This window comes from Perca fluviatilis, chromosome 12, assembly GCF_010015445.1.
Source record: "Perca fluviatilis chromosome 12, GENO_Pfluv_1.0, whole genome shotgun sequence".
NCBI classification, from domain to species: domain Eukaryota; kingdom Metazoa; phylum Chordata; class Actinopteri; order Perciformes; family Percidae; genus Perca; species Perca fluviatilis.
The window spans coordinates 16334335-16353115 of record NC_053123.1 but is presented as its reverse complement, the minus strand read 5'-3'; the positions used below and the strand labels follow the sequence as shown (position 1 = coordinate 16353115).

Genomic DNA, 18781 nt, shown 5'->3' with positions numbered 1-18781 from the left:
CTATTTTCTTGTTTTGTCTTGAAATCGGAAGTATAGGCTAATAAACAAGGAATCCAAAGAAGTCTAAATTCTATTCTTCTGTTATTTTGTTTTGTACTGTTTCCCTGATCGTGCACTTACCTTCTGGGAGCACGCAGACTTAAAGATAAAGTTTATAAAGCATATTTTAAATTGAAAATCAAGGTACATTTTAAGGAATCTGAAAAACAAATACGTTGAAAAGTGATTCAGAGATAATAACCAGGTTCATCAGTGACAACAGACGGACTGTGGCTTACCTCATATGTATGTACAGTAGGAGTGATTTGACGTTTGTTTCCTGCATTTAAAAGTCATTTGTCAGTGAATCTTTTTCTGTCCTCCTCACCAATATATTTTAAAACATGAGTTTAGACAGTGATCCGGTGATGTACTATGAATAGTATAGACCAAATCACTGTGACATCGTACTAACACAAAACATCCCTTCTGGGTAGACAAATGGCAGTTGATTTGAATCGGAGAAATGTAAAATCAGCAAAGTTTTTTATTTCTGTTCAGCTGTAACTTTAAAGTTTAAAGATATATAGTTCAACACAGTGGTCTGACCTATCTGATGTTTCTGCTGTCATTTTTTGCACTCTGTTGCTTTGCTAGCATCTTTTATAAACCAAATATAACGTTACAAACATATCACCACCGGTTGGACTGACTGCTGGTTTTGGGTTGTGTCATTTTCTTTATTAACAGGTAAATTAGATATTCAACTTAATTAAACACACAGTCATTTTCCTTTTTTCAAGCCTACAAAACTTAAAATAACAAACAGATTGAATGGAAGCATTGAATGATCGGATGATACATGGACCCATGTATCCTCCGTCCAAATGCATAATTTTGTTTTCTGTTTTTCGTGTGAATAAAAAAAAAAAAATCCACAACCTTTTCTTGTTTTCGTCTTCAAATCGGCAATTTCAATAGAAGTTAAAGGGAAATTTCGGAATTTTTCAACCTTGACCCTATTTTCCCATGTTTTTGTTGTCTGCAGTTGACATTCCACTGACAGGCTTGGATTGTTACAAGTGTCTGACATTATGGGAAGATGGAGAAGTTGCTGTTATCCTGCCATTCTTTTGTGTGTACTAAAGCGCACAGCCACTTCCCTCCTGTGGCTGTAAAATGCAGAATTTAACTGCACAACAGCTGCTAGTAACTACAACAGGCTCATCAACACTGTAATTCGTGTTGAATTAACCGGTAGTCAAGGCTGATTTCATTTGTTTTTTTCTTCTGGAAAATTGTCACATGATAGGTGCGTGACAAATCAGGGAAGGACACGTCGGGACTGATAAGACCTAATAAGGAGGCGAACATGGGTGTCAGCATCATGTTTTTTAAAAGTCTCTGTTTCTGCCCGTCCAGACCAAAATGTAATCCTGGAGTTTTCAAACTATTTTCAAAGCAACATCTTCAAAAGTCTCTATTTTAGAGGTTCAAAAGCACCGGAGTAGTGTGGATGCTAGACCTAAGCGTAGCAAAAGTTATGTGTTTTAGGACGGAAATGTATTTGTGTGGATGTAGCCTCCCTTCCTCAAACCCACAGAGGAATTATTTTCCTCATGGAGGTTGAACGTTTATGATTCTTTCCCAGGTGTATTGTAAGAGAGGACAAAAGGTGTGATGTGCACGAGAACGAAGAAGTCAACCTTATCTTCAACCCTGTCTTCTGCTATAGCGCTGTTGTATTGCTATTAGGGTTGTGACGATAATTGCATCACCACAATACCCGCGGTGATGTGACCCTACCGTGGAGATGAAATCACCGTCACCACCGCATTTTTTATTTATTTATTTAATTTAATTTTTTTGCTGGTGAAAGTTACAGGAATATGTAGGATATGTCGTGTGAACACAATAATCCTTGTTTAGTTATCCTCATCAACTGTCTTGTATGCTATATTCAAGAGATTATGGAGAAAAAGAACTTAAGTTGCTTGTCACTTCAGCTTTGCGAAAGTTGTTTATTTTGTTAAATGTATTTCTATGAAGCTAAATGTATTCTATTGTATATTCTTCTTTTATGCCCTCTTAAACATGAAAGATGTCCTTGTGTATCTAGAAAGGCATCCGCCAAATAAAGTGTATTATTATTATTATTAATATTATTATTAAGAGGATGGGTAGTACATTAAACATATGGGGAATTTCTTTTGTGTGTCCGATTATTATGAATTATTTCTACAGTACATGTAATAAATTACACCGTAGGGAAGGCAAAGAGATTTCTCCATTCTCAGCTGAGGTGGACGCATTTACATTACCGCTGCAGTGTTTTACCATTGCACTTTAGCCTAGCAGCTAGCGGACTTTCCTTCTGCTTATACCTTATTCCGACAAAACACCAAGTTTCGTAGCCTAAAACATAGCAGCTTATATTTGTAGAGAGCTCTCTGTCTGCTCAGCTGCTAGACCGCTGCGCCGCGAAGCGTCTGCCCTTGGAATTGTCTGCAAATCTATTTTTATTTTTATTTGTTACTTAATATTAACAAAAGACCTTTCTGAACTGTCTGTGAAGTAGATCAAAGGAAAGGAGAGAAAGCAGCGGGACCGTTAATGACAGCAAAACGCAGTAAAGACTCTCACATTGAGCGGAAATGGAAACCCTGCTGGAATATATGTTATAAAGTTAAAACCGATGCTTTTTTCGGGGGTAACGCCCTTCACTTTACCAGCGGTATTGACAACAGAAGCAACTGGGTCTTGAGAAGCTCAAACTTGTTGTTTTTATTGTTCACTTTTAACTCACTTACGTCATCTTTGCTATCTCTCATAGCCGCACTCATACGATACTCTCAGTGCTCGCTGTCCCTGCGCGATCACACAGGCACTGACGTCACTCACTTAAGGCACCCTGCCACTGCTACTCTCGTAACGGGGGAGTTGCGGTTAACCGCCATATCGCGGTGATAAGTTGCTTCTTCACTGCGGTAAGAAAAAATCTATACCGTCACAGCCGTAATTCCTATACCTGTAGCTGTCCTATACAAGTATAGTGAATATGTATAGTTTTGTATTGCATTACTGGAAGAACTTTAGTTTTAGATGCCCATTTAGTGCCCATTGAAGCATATTGCAGCGTATCTGATTCATTTCTGTGACATATACTGTAGGGTAGCACAATCCATGCAATATAGAAGTGACCTTGTAATGGAATCTGGGTTTGCTAAATAAATAGATAAATAAAAGATATGTAAAAAGCCAACATTTATACATATTGTAGTGCTACCTGTTCAGACGGATCTCATCCCAATTCGAATGCCATTATTGGCGTGTTATCAAGACATACTCACTTTTTAGTGTGTTTATCAATGCCGTTTGGCCTACATTGACTTACATTACCTTGCGATTGAGTGTGAATTTACGCCGTAGCGAGTAGTATGAAAGGGCGAAAATCCGCGTAGGGAGGTTGGTCAGGATGGTGGCTGGGTCAAACACAGGACTTTCACCCAGGAGACCGGGGGTTGTGTCCCGCGTGTCACGTTTCCTTCGTGTCCCGCATGTCACGTTTCCTAAACTCAACCGTCGCTTTCTTCTTTTACTAAAGCCAACTCCATTCTTCTTTTCCTAAACTCAACCGTCGCTTTCTTGTTTTACTAAATCCAACCCTGTTGTTATTTTCCTAAACCCAACCTGTATACGGCGCTCAAAATGCACTCAAAATGCACTAAAAATGCGTGCAGATAACACACCATTTGGCTTAAAGGGGTGATAGAATGCAAAACCGATTTTACCCTGTCATAGTTGAATAACGACAGTTCGGTGGGTAAATAGGACATACATAGAAGCTCAAAATCCCACTGACACCCCTTTACTATGAAAATCTCATATTTTGAAACTGCCTCTGAAAACGGGCGAATCCCAACAAAGCTGAGTTGCTTACGCAAGCGTCTCAAAATCCGGAACCTTAAGAGAACAGTCACGCCCCAATATTTACATAGGCTACACAACTGACCTGAGATCAGGTAGTTTTCTGAATCTAGCTAGGTCACGCAGATCTCTGCTATTCCATTACAAAATTCACTTCTGAAACTTTTTTATGCGAGAAATCAACCATATAAAGCTCGAATATGGGCCGCTTTACGAAAATGGATGGCTAATTGCAAATTTTCTGCTGCCTGGGTTGCTACATCGCCACCCTGACCGCAGTGTCAGCGAGCTTGTTACGCCCGCAATCTTTTACCGCAGCCCGCAGGTTCCAGTTAATCTTATAATGGGTATGTGTGTTGAGTTATTTAAACAAACAATCGGGGAAATAAACGCCTCTTGTCCGCGAGTCTCATTGATAGAGCCGCGGTGAGATGGAGTCCATCAATGAGAGCTAGCTAGCCTCCTCCTAACTCTGACATTCACAAAAATACATTCAATTGAAATCCGAAATCGGACAAGTGTTAGCTAAGCTTTGTAAGACCGTGAGGAACCTGTAATATTCATGCCGTGACGAAATTCAAACTGTAAATATACTTTAGTTATGCGAAAGTGAGCAAGCTGCGGTATTTCCCCATTGTAATGAATGGGACATATAGCAAGCAGCTGCTCGTCCTACAAAGACGCCTTGCATTCATAAAAATGCCTTAAAATCAAATCGGACACAACGGTTAGCTTTATAAGACATTGGGGAATGTGTTGTATAAGTGGCGTGACGAAATTCAAACTGTAAATGTAATTTAGTTATGGCGACAATGTAGCTAACTAGCTGCGGTATTTCCCCATTGTAATGAATGGGACATATAGCAAGCAGCTGCTGGTCCTACAAAGACGCCTTGCGTTCATAAAAATGCCTTAAAATCAAATCGGACACAACGGTTAGCTTCATAAGACATTGGGGAATGATGTTGTATAAGTGGCGTGACGAAATTCAAACTGTAAATATAATTTAGTTATGGCGACAATGTAGCTAGCTAGCTGCGGTATTTCCCCATTGTAATGAATGGGACATATAGCAAGCAGCTGTTCGTCCTACAAAGACGCCTTGCGTTCATAAAAATGCCTTAAAATCAAATCGGACACAACGGTTAGCTTTATAAGACATTGGGGAATGTGTTGTATAAGTGGCGTGACGAAATTCAAACTGTAAATATAATTTAGTTATGGCGAAAGTGTAGCTAGCTAGCTGCGGTATTTCCCCATTGTAATGAATGGGACATATAGAAAGCAGCTGCTTGTCCTACAAAGACGCCTCGCGTTCATAAAAATGCCTTAAAATCAAATCGGACACATCGGTTAGCTTTATAAGACATTGGGACATTCAAAACCGTAAATGTATTATTTATAGATATAGTTATGCGGGCAGCTGGCCGCGGAGCCCCGTATGCAGTATCCACAAAGGGTGACTTTGCGCTGGGTATGGAGCCCAGCAGGCTGTCGCTTTCTCGTCAGACTGTGTGGAGCTCCTAAAGTCCGACACGTCTTACCAAATTTGCAATTAGCCATCAATTTTTGTAAAACGGCCCATATTTGAGCTTTATATAGTTGATTTCTCGCTTAAAAAAGTCTCAGAAGTGAATTTGGTAATGAAACATTGCAGTGTCTGGAATATGAGATTCTGTCGCTTCTCTAATGTATCTGTATTGGGGATTCGCTCAACCAATCAGCGCGCGTCTCTAATGTCTGCGTATGGCAAGTCGCTCAACCAATCAACCACGCAGAGCTCATCTAAATATTCATGACCATACCATATTTGGAAGAAAAGCTCTTGTTACAAATAGGGCCAAAACACAGGGATGCATAAGGGCCAATAAAATATCAACCAGGCCATTTTCAGCCCAACCAATGTTACATACCCCATTAGGAGACCATAAGGAACAGTGTGAAATACCCTATATAATCATTCTATCACCCCTTTAAGAAAGTGGGCGTGTATGTTTACCCAAAGTCATAATATCACGTTGACCTTTTAGTGTTTTTCAGGTCAATGTGTAATGAGTGACGAGTGTTACTGTTAGGAGACAAAAGTTGTCGGTGTTCAAGTACAAGAGTTCATCCTTAGATATGTATAAATTGTTTTGGTTACATTAGTGCATTTTGGATGTTAGATTAACTGTTAAAGGGGTAAATTGGTAGCCTAGAAATCTTGATGCACCCTAGTGGCAGCAAATTTAATTTGCAGCCAGGGGGGTCTAGGCACTCTCCGTTGACTTGTGAGCTGGAAAAACCAAACTCTGGTCAGGCCAATCACATCGTGTATAGAGTCGGTGGGCGGGCTTATGGCTGCTGCTGCTGGGAAAAGCGGTCTTCTGGAAGACTTGGAGTTAAGGTTTTCTTTGAGAAAAGAACAGCACTGAAATCATTCTTTAAAAAGGAAGATGTGTTCGGAGTTTTGCCGACCGGATACCGCAAAAGTGTAATCTATCAACTAGCTTTGCTACCTTCTTCGTTGCGTGCATAGGGAATTTGAAAGACAACCGTTTATCCCGCCCCTCGGATTGAGCCATGTCAATAGTGAGTTCCCAGACCCAACATCTTGATGTGGGTCTGGCTTGTCAGGCTAGTTGATTGGACAAAGAGATGCTTGGATGTTAACACATAACCATGACAGATTGATCTACTAATTTAGACATGGTGATCAGAACAAGAAGATCAGATAAACTCTGTTCTCAAGGAAAAGTAGGTTCTGAATAAAAACAGGAATCCAAAGAAGAGTTTAAGTATAGAGGTCTGTAGATGCTTTTTAGACTAATCATCCATACACCAGCAAAATCATTTTAAAGGGCTGGCAAACCACATGGCTGAAGTGATATCACAGGATGTGGCACATACTTGGATCTGATCCCTACAGATGGCTGTGGCAATTTTGGAACCATCAGTGGCAGCAATAACAGCATTAACTGCACAGGCTTTCATGTGGCACAAAATACACGGTAATCCTTAAATGTTTTTGCTATAAACATCAACATTCTGTTAAAGGACACATTAGTATTTAATTTTGTTTTTTCGGAATTGCAATTTAAGTTGTTTTACAGCTTTGAGACCCCATTCTGGCAGACTTAGTGTCTTATCTATCTCCAAGCTGCAAGATGGATCAGTAATGGTCAGTAGAAGAAAGTTGTTTTCCACTTTTGTATTTTCGCCAGGATTTTACCCTCATTTTGGAGATTCAGAGAGAGGGGTCCCTTCCTACAAATTGTCCCAAATGTCTGTCCTGTGAAACACGCCTTGCCCTCTGTTAACCACATAACAATCTGAATATTTACTTAATCAAAGAGGTGCTTGTCCTACCTGATATTTTAAGAGCCAAGGAGCCTCCAAGTTTCCAGAATGCATGAGCTCTCCCTCTGTGTCCTCTGCTATATAATCAGTTGAGACAGAGTGCAACACGGTCTAAAAGCTGAGCTCTGCAGTACAAACTCCTGCTGCCCTGCTTCACACCATGCCAAGACACGGATGCCCTTCTGTTGTGCCAAAGAACAGGGTTTGTGATTGAGCATCTATCGACAGCCACCAGTCTATCGTCACGAGATTACAGCAGTGACATCATCGCTGCTGCCCAGCAGCATCTCATCAAAGACAGAGCTTGATTCCCACCATCCCTCCTCTCTTCCCTCTTTATAGGTATGTAAAGGAGAGCTATAAGATTATCATGTAGCTTAAAATCAACCTGGTCACTCCACATGTGAGTCTCTCTTCTACTTGCACTCTTTAGAATTTGATCTAAGAAAAGTAAAAAACGACCTCAATGCAACAAAAGAAATTTCATTTTATATGCTTTTTTTTATTTTTATTTTAACTTGTATCCTAATACTGGTATAGAAGCCATAAATCCAGGGAAAGTAACTCACCAAACTTCTGCGCCCAACTGATGTGCAAAAGGAAGAATTGACCTGAAAGATAATAAATCATCACTTTTGTAGAAGAGTTCATTCAGCCACTCAAAACACTTTCACATTCAGACATGCGTTGCTCCAAATCAGATGAAGATTAACTCTGAATTGTTCTTTTTAGATTTTTAAATGTTCAGTGACTTATAAGGCTGCGACCTTATATTTGGAAACCAAAGCCACATGGTTCTAAAAGTACTACAAGAGCAAAGACACTCTCAGCCCAAAGCCTGTCAGTCTAAAACCTTCAGCTAAATGGAAACATCTGTTTTGATGTAAACAGCATATAAATAATGAAAACAAATCTCCAAAGTGATAAGCAGAGACCAATGGGGATGGGCCCATGCGTTTCTGAGAACATCCCCTGCATAGGATTTACCATTTCCTCCACAGATAATAGTTTGTTTTTATACCGTCATAAATTTGTTGCTGTACATAAACCCTAATCCATGTCACAATATTTAAACATAAAATGACCCAAGGTCACTTCTGCCTGAATTTACTATAATAATCAGATATCTGCCCCAACAGGGATTTAGCATATTTAAAATTATATATAGCACAAAGTACTCTTACATCCTCGTGTTATGCTGTAAAACAGCACCATAACACATAAAGCCTACTAGTATAGTGCCTGTTTGAATTCAGAAAGTAACTTTTACAACATGCCAACATAAAGTCACATTTTGTCTCACTAAAGAAATAGATTGAATAAAATGTTGCTTTGTCTGCAAGTGTGTGGAGCTCTGCAGGTGAGCTACACCTGCTCAAAGCTCTACATGTAGCGACTTTTTCACCTGTGGAAACACAGTGACTTAAACATTTTGTATCTGCTTCCTGAAGAAATTGTTGCATTTTAACACTATCTCTTAAATGCTATCATTAGTCTTCTGGCAGTATACAGCACATAGATTAAGTTTGAAAGTCTGGATAAAAAGGCGTCCTTAAGTATTAATCTACAGTTTAGGTTTCTTTACCGTTGGCAGCAGTGGCTCTATCTGAGCACCTCGGTCCGCGGTGTCCATCTTCCCCTCTCAGCCGTATCACCGTGTCAGAGAGATGAAGCACAGACCTCCGCTGTGTATAATCCGGGCAGGTGTGGCTCAACTGAGCGACCACACAGCGGTCACATGTTAATACCAGCGTCGGTCAGCAGCTCGGTGGTGATTTGCGCCTCTCGTGCTGTCCGCCTCGTTCATAGAAACATGCGCATCTCTGCCAGCTGACGTGGAGGCGTTACTCTTAAATGTTTAGCCTTTGTCGCGGACGCAGATGTGAGGAGAGACAACGTGCTTTCTGGGTAAAATGTCCTGTGCTGCGTGTGCGCAAGTTAAATAACAAGTTGTGTACATGGTTTAGTATCAGACTCTCTCAGAGTCCGTGGGCATACGCTTTACTCCTGAGGACTATTTGAGCAAATGCTGCACTCCAACTATCTGCTCTGCAATCTATGTTTATGATTTCCCCCCACATTTTCAATACATCTCACTCGTACTTCCTTGGAATTAAAATTAGTATATTGGCATAAAACCATATGTCAGAAAATTGCGTGATTTTTAAATGCTATGCTGCAAAACCTTCTGGAGATAATGACTTTGTAAAGATACAATTTTGACTGCAGCTGCTTTTCTGTGTCTTCTGAGGCATCCTGTAACCTTTAAACGAACTTAGCAGATATTACTGCCTAATAATTCCTTAATAATACAGTACCCCACTGTAGACAGGAAAACTATCAAATTCTTAGATAACAAGTGATTAAATTCTTATTTTTTAAGTATTTTGTGATGTTATGGTGGAGCAGTAACAACATGCATATGATGTACAATAACAGGAGCGTGAGGCATACTAAAAATTGCTCTGCTCCCCCTTCTAGATGATGCGGGTACCCTACAACTCTAGGCCTCTGAAAGTATCCCCACTTGCAAAGGCAGTGGTGACTGTGTTGTTGGCACCCATTGATGAGCAAGACAATAAACACACAGCGCGAGTGTTTACTTCACTCTTTGATTTTTTTCATCAGAGCTTGTGGGTAGCAGCTGAAACCATTTTTAGCACTGCAGTTCTGACTCTTTTCAACAGCAGGGATTCCTTTAGCTGGTATAATAATAGTAAAGCATCGCCATCTGGTGTAGATCACAAACCATGTGTAGTTGAATCCAGAGGCAAACCACATACAGCCTTTAATTGAGACATACACAGAGGTTTGCTTATTAAAAAAATGTCTCATAGTTGTCCCTGGACTTGACTGACCTCCTGAAGGGCCACTTATTTAAAAAAGCTGTATGATTACAGGACCTGCATTCAGTTATCGCCATCTACTGTTTATCCATGGGAAGGCCTGTCGCTGACTGATAGAGTGAGCAACACACAATTTAGGACTTATTGACAGCTGTGAGTTTCTCCTTCACACCAAAATTTTGTGTGTTTTTTTGTTTTTTTTTTTTTTTTTTTTTTTTTTTTTTTTGTTTTTTTTTTTTTTTTTTTTTTTTTTTTAAATTTTTTTCAAATGAAGCCTTTTTGTTCAATTTTTTGTTTTTTTTTTTTTTTTTTTTTTTTTTTTTAAATTTTTTTTTTTTTTTTTTTTTTTTTTAATTTTTTTCAAATGAAGCCGTTAAAAATCTAAGGATAAAGGCAGAGAATAAATAGGGGTTGACTCATTCAATCCTTAATTAACCAACCAATCAATATACAATCAGTTCTAGTAATAATAAAAAATGCCACATATTTTATAAACTGTTTCATGTGAGGTTCATCCTAACCCCCGCCTTGTTCTGTTCCTCTTTCACACAGGCAAGACTTTCTTTTACTTCCTTTGGCTGCCGAACAGAAAACTTGTCAATTTCACAGTTGTTTTTTTTTCATTCTAGCTAACTATTAAGTTTTTAGCATCTTAAATTGGCAAAGTCATTCCAACCAAATGTTGCAACAATGTTGTATCTGTTTTGATAGTATTGTCTATATTGTCCTTTTATCTCCCTTGCCCAGGGACCACAGATGTAAATTAGCTGTATAGCTAACTCTGGTACAGGGCCTGAACTGTGCATGGTCCCTGACAAATAAACTAATACAATAAAAAAATAAAATAAAAGAATGCTTATTGTTGAGTCAGAAAAAATACCAGGTACTTTTCATAAGCGTTACAGCAAACACCACCTGGATATACCTTTGAATTATGACCGATATTTAAAAAAAAAGAAATACACATTGAAACAGTGTAGCTCCATTCACATTATAAGTGTCTCACATTATTTTTGTGCTTTCTTTAATTGAACTTTTCTTTTCTGGCTGTGCCGTTTTTGCCACGTGCAAGTCTCATTAGTAAACGGATCTTTGAATCCGCGATTGCAGGGTCTCCAATTTTAAGAAAAAAATGAAACTATGATGAGACACGAGATTGTCTCACATAAGCATTTTTCTAATTGGGATCATTTCTAATTGATCATAGTCAGATTCAAATATTCCTTCATAGTGTCCTTTGAAATGATGATGCGTCCATGAAGAATATCCAAATGCAGTATACTTGTCTGTTTTAAGACTGTTTAAATGCAAATCATTTAAAATGCAAATAATTTTAAAAGCAGCATGCTAATAAAAAAAAAACATGATTTACTTCTCCTGATGATAACATCATTTATTATGTTTCACTCACATTACAGCAGATACAGAGATTTTCACAACAGCATAGCATAGGCCTACAGGCTATGGAAAATAACAGGCTGAAATAAAAAAAGAAATAAAAGACTCTAAACGTCTACATTACCAACATTTATCACTTCTGTGCCACAGGTATCATAGCAGTGGTCGTCATAAACTGTTGGAAGCCTACAGCTTTGATGAAGTACAAAATACATTTTTTTTTTCACTGACAGGGATTAATATGCCAGCATATGCTACACAAGAACATTTCATTTACAAGATTCTCGATATCTTTCTTTACTAACAGTTTAGGCTACTCAACAGAAGAGCTTTTTAAAACACTACTCTATTTATGAATCGGATTTAATCTATTCTGTGTACATCCAATCACTATCACCAAATGTTCAATATTATGTACATTATATTCACAATTACAGTGTTTTCTGGAAACAAGGCGCCCAAGCCATGGAAGAATTTACACTTTGGCCATTAACTGTGAAGAAGTCCTTTTCATCTTTATTAATTTGTATAAGATAGATAGATAGATAGATAGATAGATAGATAGATAGATAGATAGATAGATAGATAGATAGATAGATAGATAGATAGATAGATAGATAGATAGATAGATAGATAGATTCACATTTTGTTGTTTTTAACTGTGAGGATAGAAACTGTAATAACCAATGTCCTTTGTGCAGTTTTTCTCACACTCTCTCGGTGCCAGCAGCTCAGATTTTAACGGGGACACTGTCTCTGAAACCGGCGTGGCAGAAGGTGAGATTCTTCTCCTTTTGGCCTGTTCAAAGATACCAGAGTCGCTCGAATCAATGGACTTAATGGAGGACGGCGTCTCTATCCAGCTCGACTCAGATGTCATGTCTTTGGGTTTGGTCTCCTCCGAGCCGCCGATCGGTGACCTCTCTGTCGGGATGGAGTCTCCCTCCTCAGCCAGGTAGTTGGTGCCCGCTCTGCCCCCGATAGAGTTAGCGTGCCAGCAGGAAAAGACCGAACTGGATTTGCTGTTTACGCCACAGTATTGCGGCGGTGTGCGTCCTCCCCAGCCTGACGGGTCGGCGTAATAGCCAAGAGCCCGGTTGGAGCAGCCTGCAGTCGGCAGGGGAAGAGCCTTCACTCCGGCCGCTGCGTAGGACAGCAAGGTGGCCGCGTTACCGGCGAAATCAGCGGCGTCGTATGCCGAGGCAGCAAAGTCCAGTCGGTTGTTGGCAGGGGTGACAAACCATCGCTGCGGGGGGGTGGCAACAGTGGGCTCGTCGGTTTGCTGCGGGGACAGCAAGCTGTTGCCGAGTGGGACGCTGCGCTCCGTGCCAGGACCAGTCCCCACGCCAGGGTGAAAGCGAGATTTGGCATAAGTGCTGACAAATTGGTCCTGCAGGAAAGAGCTAGGCATGGCATATCTCGCACCCGGCACGATCTGTGAACGCGGAGAGTCACCCGGTGATGGAGTTAGGCGGTCAATGTCGCAGCCTGTGTAGACACTGAAAAGATGGAGAGAAAAACATTGAAACAATTCAGTGACTACACTGTGCGCTATAGAAATCAACGAAATGTAAATCAATATCCCTTTCGCCAAATTCTTTATTTAGCATTCCCACATATCATAGGCGATATGTGAAAAAGTATTTTTAGAGAGAATTGCATGATTTCAAAACATTTAGGCTATGGCATCTAATCTTTGCGCAAATGGAGTGTTTCCAAATAGGCCTATACTGTTTTATACAAAGATCGGCTACATGCAACGTTTCATTGCAAAAATGTTATCGCTTTGTTCAGTTATTTTACATCTGAATTTTACGGGTCAATATTACAATCGTTATGTACTTATTTTGAGAGCTCACATGAATGAGGAATATTGTCATCAATAGACAATAACGGAAAAATTTAAACCAATATTTTGATAGGCCTACTCATGTTTCTTTTTGACAAATATGTCCTCGCTTCAGCTGTAGTCAATTCAAAAGCACAACACCACTTCTTTTTTTATTCGATTCCTTTTTGAAATGTTATGAGCCCCATCTAATTTGAAAATCAATTGACAAAATATTCAGAAGTGCATTTAAGCTTTTAAATGAGAAGTAACCTGGTTCTTGATTACGATTTGTGTGGATTCATATTACAGCAGCCTAATAGAACACAGAAGAGACACTCAAAAGCTTACAATCGAATGAATGTTCAAAAATCATGAAAAACAAAAATAAATCTTACGTGTCATAGTTGTCCCGAAATCCTTTAGCAAACGGATTGTGGTCGATTTTCAGTTGCGTAATCTGTGGGGAAAGAACGCATTGATTAGAAAAATCAGCGGACAGCAGCGTCCTTATCAGAAATCATATTTCTTATTTATTTTCTTGATTCAAATTCAAATCCGGATCGTTACAAAATAAATAAGTAAAATAACTATTGTTTGAAAATATAGAACACTATATATATATTTCTTTTTTTTTAAATATCTTTTTTGTTTAAGTGGATGATTGACTTGTTTGGGTCCACATTTGTAGTGTTGTGTGACATATGAAGTGGTCGTACATCGGTATTCTGGTAAGCTGTGACGGCGATGAATTGCGTTTCTGTGAAGGTGAAAGTCTGGACTCTTCCTGGTTGGCTGGTGTCCTCTGTCCCATCCTCGTTTACTTCAACCACATGGAGCCTGGGCTGGTACTTATGGAGAGACTGGAGAACCACCATCTGGAGATTTAATTAAAGACGCACGTCAAAAACTCAGCTTCAAACTTTGGATAGATGATTCAAGCAGAATGCTACACGTATTTAGCTCGGTGTTATCTTTATTTTGTGATTACTGTAATAACGCTGCACTACTGTTGTCGCGCTCTAAAGATATTGAACCACTAAACAGATGCATACTTATAATTAGGCTATGCAATAAACAAGAAAAAGTCACTGCATTTTTCCAACTGTTATTACATAGGCCTAAATAATCAAAACAATATATTTGTAATTGAAGCATTGGGTGCTGTTGCATTACCTGCCCCGTGTTGTTGGAGGCACCTTTGTTGTTTGTAAGCTTTAGCTTTCCAAATGATATTTCTTGACGCATCCAGTGCGCTCCGGTATTTGGTGAGTCCGGGTGCATATAAACCCTATTTCCTGAAAAAGAATACGCAAAAATACAGACTTAAAACACATGGTATATGGTTTATTATCAAAAAGAATGCAAGGATTTTAAAATAGGAATGTTTAACCACATACGTCAAAATGTATTAAAACAATAAACAGGTTTTACTGTGGAATTAAAAAATGTTAATTGTGCAATAGGAAGAAATGAATTATACCTATTACATTTGTGTCTGCTTTTCCACATGGCACCCACTTGCCTCCTTGAAATCGCCAGTGATTTGGATCAGCAAGTATTACATCCACAAATATATTGTAGTGAGCAGTTGGGTCAAGGCCAGAAATGTTGAAGCTTAAAAATGGGAACATTCGTCTGTAGAAAATGAAGGAAGACAGATTTAGAAAACGCCTCTCACAACGAAAAAAGGCACACAAATCCGGATAGATTGCCCGTTTTTTATTTTTTGGGGGACTTGATTCCGTTATGCTTTTAATTTGGGGAAACAGTGATTCGATGTTAGTTGCACATACATTTAACATTTTGGAAATAAAAGCTTTTGAGTGATGTAGCCAACACATTCTGCAGGTGTATAACAGATGAGCCAAAATGCACTTACCGTCCTTGCTTTGTGATGATCATCTCTGTTTGGTGTCTGTGAAACTTCAGCCACAGGGCCCTGTTGCACAGATACACCTGCGCTTTCCCCGGAACGAGTCCTGCTTGCGCCGTGGAGAACTGGTAAAAAGCCCCTCCGTTGTACGTGTGTCCATACTGTTGCGCGTAAGGGTAGCCTGCTGCCGGGTAGCCTTGAGGAGAAGTGTTGGTCAGAAGGCTGTTGTAAGCTCCATTAGTTATGACCGGGTGATGGGCCATATAACGGCTGGGACTGCCAATAGAAAAAGCCGGGTGCGCTGGTCCATGCTGGGTCGGGTAAGGAAACATGGCACTGGTCGCTGCTGAGACTGACTGTGGCTGGGTAGATGGAGAAAAGATGCACCTTTCTCCTGCAGATCCATCGAAATTATGACGGATGTCAGAGACTCCGTGAAGACCAGGAGAGAGTTTACCCCTCTGGACGTCCCCTGATGCGTCCTTGGAGTCGGGAAAATTGTCTGCCTCTGACTGATTCGTCATCTCCCTAGAGTTTTTTTTCAGAGGTGAACTTCTCTCCAGGTTGTCACTTGCAGATATAATAGGATGGTCCTGCAATGAAAGCTCTGATCCATCGGAGCTCGAAAAGCCACTGCCCACATTCATAAATTTCTTGGAGAGATCACTCGCTTGCGAGATGCAATTCTCGACTTGCATAGCTCAATAAGAAGCCACTATCAGCTCAACCTATATCACAAGCTTTTGCACGCGCCTTCCCTAATCTAACACGATGAAAACGCCTTGCTGTGACTTGTGCTACCGAAGGCAGCAAATTAGCCAATTGACACCATCCTGCAATCAGGAAAGATTTTCTTCCATCTCTCTCCCCGCTTTGCTAATGAAACAAGTACTGCCATTGGTTAACTCAAGGCTATAATTTAATTAGACAGCTCTTAATTAAGACAATCTGAGGAGCGCTGTGAGCAAAGTGATTTGTTTGATTTGGGCCTATATTTGATTAAAATATATGGATCCGACTATTTTTGTTATTGTATATGAATGCGAATAAAAAATAAATAAAGATAAAGTATAACGGTTAGATTGTTTTCGACTGTCAGCTGGAACGCTAGCTGCGTTATTTACCTATTTATCCGCGTTATTTACCTATTTATGCGCCATGAGTGCCAAAGTATGTCTGCCGAAGAACCCAAGATATATTATTAACACACCAAAAATGACAGTCCATGACAGGCAGTGCATCTGATGCCTTAAAATGTTTGTGGTATAGCGTGAAATCATGGCGTCCCACTGAAGATGTGTTTATGAGTCCCAGTGCTGATAAATATTTGATGCCCTAAAGTTATGAACCAGTGGACTGATAACAGGGCTGCTGTGGCAAATACATCTCACAGAAAGTAAAGGAAGATCTTATATATGTTATCTTATTTTTGATATCATTTAATCAAAATCCCTTTTTTTGTTTTTTGGAGAAGTTATTGTAAGAATTAGAGGCTATCAACTTATATTAAGTGTGACTTATATATGAGATCTGCCTCTAAAGCATTTTCCCCAAAATGATATTCAAACAAGATCATATTTGGTGTCAGCAAGATGCAGGTCTGATGAGCTGATATCATTTGTTTAAAGTTATGTTTAAGTAGGCCTACATAAAATTAAAATAGAAAAAAGCATTTAAAAACATCCCCCAAAAAATCAATTTTTTTCCCCATCAGACCTTTTATCTTAACTAGTCTCCCTGAAGTCCTCACTGCAGTGTAATGCAACTTTGTCAGGATGATGTTGATGATGCTGTCAGAAGATGAAATAAAATATTACAATGGCTACAAGTTAAAATCCCAGAGTATAAACATCTTCCTGCGTAACTTAGTAACAAGGTTATTACCAAGTTAACACAAACTGCTTTTCAAGGGGAGTGCTTTGTCTATTCTATGGTTGAAAGGCTTTTTAAATTGTACTGATTATATATATTTGGTTCATTGGGTACACCTGAACAATAATGTAACTCAATGCAACCTTTATGAAGCATACTGTGTCAGGAATGTGTTCATACAACATTATGGTCAGTTTATGAAGATTTATTCAATTGCGTTATATCAAAATGTGTTTCTATCTGTCCTCGTGTGTGTAAATGGGGGTAGACAAAATATTAGAAACAACTTTCACTGCAAAGCAGTGCAGTACAACATCACAGACTACAGTGTCAACCAATGATAATTACCACTTCACTGAATAACTTATTGTTTAGTTCTCCTGCAGTGTCTTTAACCTGCAGGTGTGTGCCATGCAGTCTGAACCAGATAAGGTTAAGAGAAGACCAATCAAGGCCTATTTCACTGGTACATCCACGCGGTTGTATCTCCAAGGAGCAGCCATGAATCTCTGAAGCTAACAAGAGGGGTCATTACAGTATAGCGCTATTGGGTCCAGCAATCTATTCCTGTGAAACATGCAAGCACAGGCTTGTCTGTGCCCAAGCAATAGGGGCCACTCTCATCTCTCCTCATTACAGGATTATAGTTAACTTCCATCAGTGATCTTTAATAAGCAAAATGGGCTTTTTTTTTCTCCCCCTGAACAAACCAATTGTTGAATCACCCGTGCAACAACTCAGTTTGTTTCCCCAGGTGCTCTGGTGCCTATTTATCAGACTAAGTCCTTTCTTTCTATTGGCTTAGCCAGCTAGTGGACATAACCAAAGGGGAGGGAGTGATTTGTTATGCCTGTGGCCAACCTTACCCCTCTGGGAGATAGCTAGAGCAGATTAGGATCTCCTGCCTGGTACAAACCCTCAATTGACCAGCTGAGTTTAATGCACTGAGTCCCTATGAATAGTATTTATGCCATTTCTACTCCAAAATCAAAATACTTTAACTTTAATTCTAGTAAATTCTACAATTTGTCAATGCAAGCAAATAGACATTAAACTCAATCAATGCAACAAACCTGTTTGAAAGATCTCCATTAGAAATATCCCTCAATATTCTGTAAAACACAAACAAACTAAAAGTATTTAAAAAAAATATTATTATATTATATAATTTTTCATAAAATCAGTTCTGGTTAACAATGTTCAGTTGAGTTGTGCTTGTTCTTTTTTTTCAAGCCGCTGTATCACCTTTTATTATTGTTGTGCCAAAGGAACCTGCTTGCCACCTGGGTCTAATCTAATCAATGTGAATGACAAGGAGAGAAAAAGCCTGAAAGTGAGCACCGGCTTAGGGACTTTACCTAATGCCCAGCACTGTCACTTCAATGATATGATCACAGCACACAAAATGACAACAAAATTATAGCCAGCAAGGATATGGGGACATAGTGTGCTACTCCAGTCAGGTGAAATTGCTTTTTCCGACTATGAAATGGCTTGTCTCTTGTCGGATGGGTAAACATTTCCTTGTCAGGCCAGTAATAAGGAATGAGGCACACTGGGCTGAACTAAGAGGATAGAGCCAAGGTTATTTGGGATTCATGACAGGTAGTGGCTTATATTACAGCGGCACTAAAAATTTCATGGGAATGCATTTAAGATGGCCTTTTAGTTATTTATATGTTGTTTGCCAGACGTCACATTGCAATTTCCATCAAT

At 39.4% G+C, this 18781-nt stretch overlaps 2 protein-coding genes across 4 annotated transcripts in view; both read right to left on the bottom strand.

Moving 5' to 3' along the window:
* The window catches only part of slc4a10b (solute carrier family 4 member 10b), a 33194-nt gene extending 24113 nt beyond the window's left edge, over positions 1–9081 (bottom strand). The window contains exons 1-2 of one of the 3 annotated variants that reach the window (XM_039818484.1): positions 8831–9081; positions 7815–7856 (exon numbers count right to left, since the gene is read on the bottom strand). In XM_039818484.1, the coding sequence (XP_039674418.1) occupies positions 7815–7856; positions 8831–8878 (90 nt within the window). In that variant the 5' untranslated portion in view covers positions 8879–9081. Of the gene's footprint in view, positions 1–7254; positions 7427–7814; positions 7857–8830 lie in introns of those variants that run through there. The other 2 variants (XM_039818485.1, XM_039818486.1) reach the window with 2 other exon arrangements.
* A 2411-nt stretch (positions 9082–11492) lies between these two features.
* On the bottom strand, positions 11493–15907 carry tbr1b (T-box brain transcription factor 1b). The gene is made up of 6 exons (XM_039818487.1): positions 15200–15907; positions 14801–14955; positions 14494–14615; positions 14037–14195; positions 13716–13777; positions 11493–12988 (listed from the first exon to the last, which is right to left on the bottom strand). Exons 1-6 carry the CDS (start codon positions 15889–15891, stop codon positions 12145–12147), a joined length of 2034 nt encoding a protein of 677 aa, XP_039674421.1. The 5' UTR covers positions 15892–15907; the 3' UTR covers positions 11493–12144.
* Between the last annotated feature and the right edge of the window lie 2874 nt (positions 15908–18781).

Coding starts and splice junctions, on each gene's coding strand:
- tbr1b (XM_039818487.1), bottom strand. CDS start 15,891: ATGCAAGTCGAGAATTGCATCTCGCAAGCGAGTGATCTCTCCAAGAAA. Junction 14,956..15,199: donor ATCATCACAAAGCAAGGACG/GTAAGTGCATTT, acceptor CATTTTCTACAG/ACGAATGTTCCCATTTTTAA. Junction 14,616..14,800: donor AGCAGACACAAATGTAATAG/GTATAATTCATT, acceptor ATTCTTTTTCAG/GAAATAGGGTTTATATGCAC.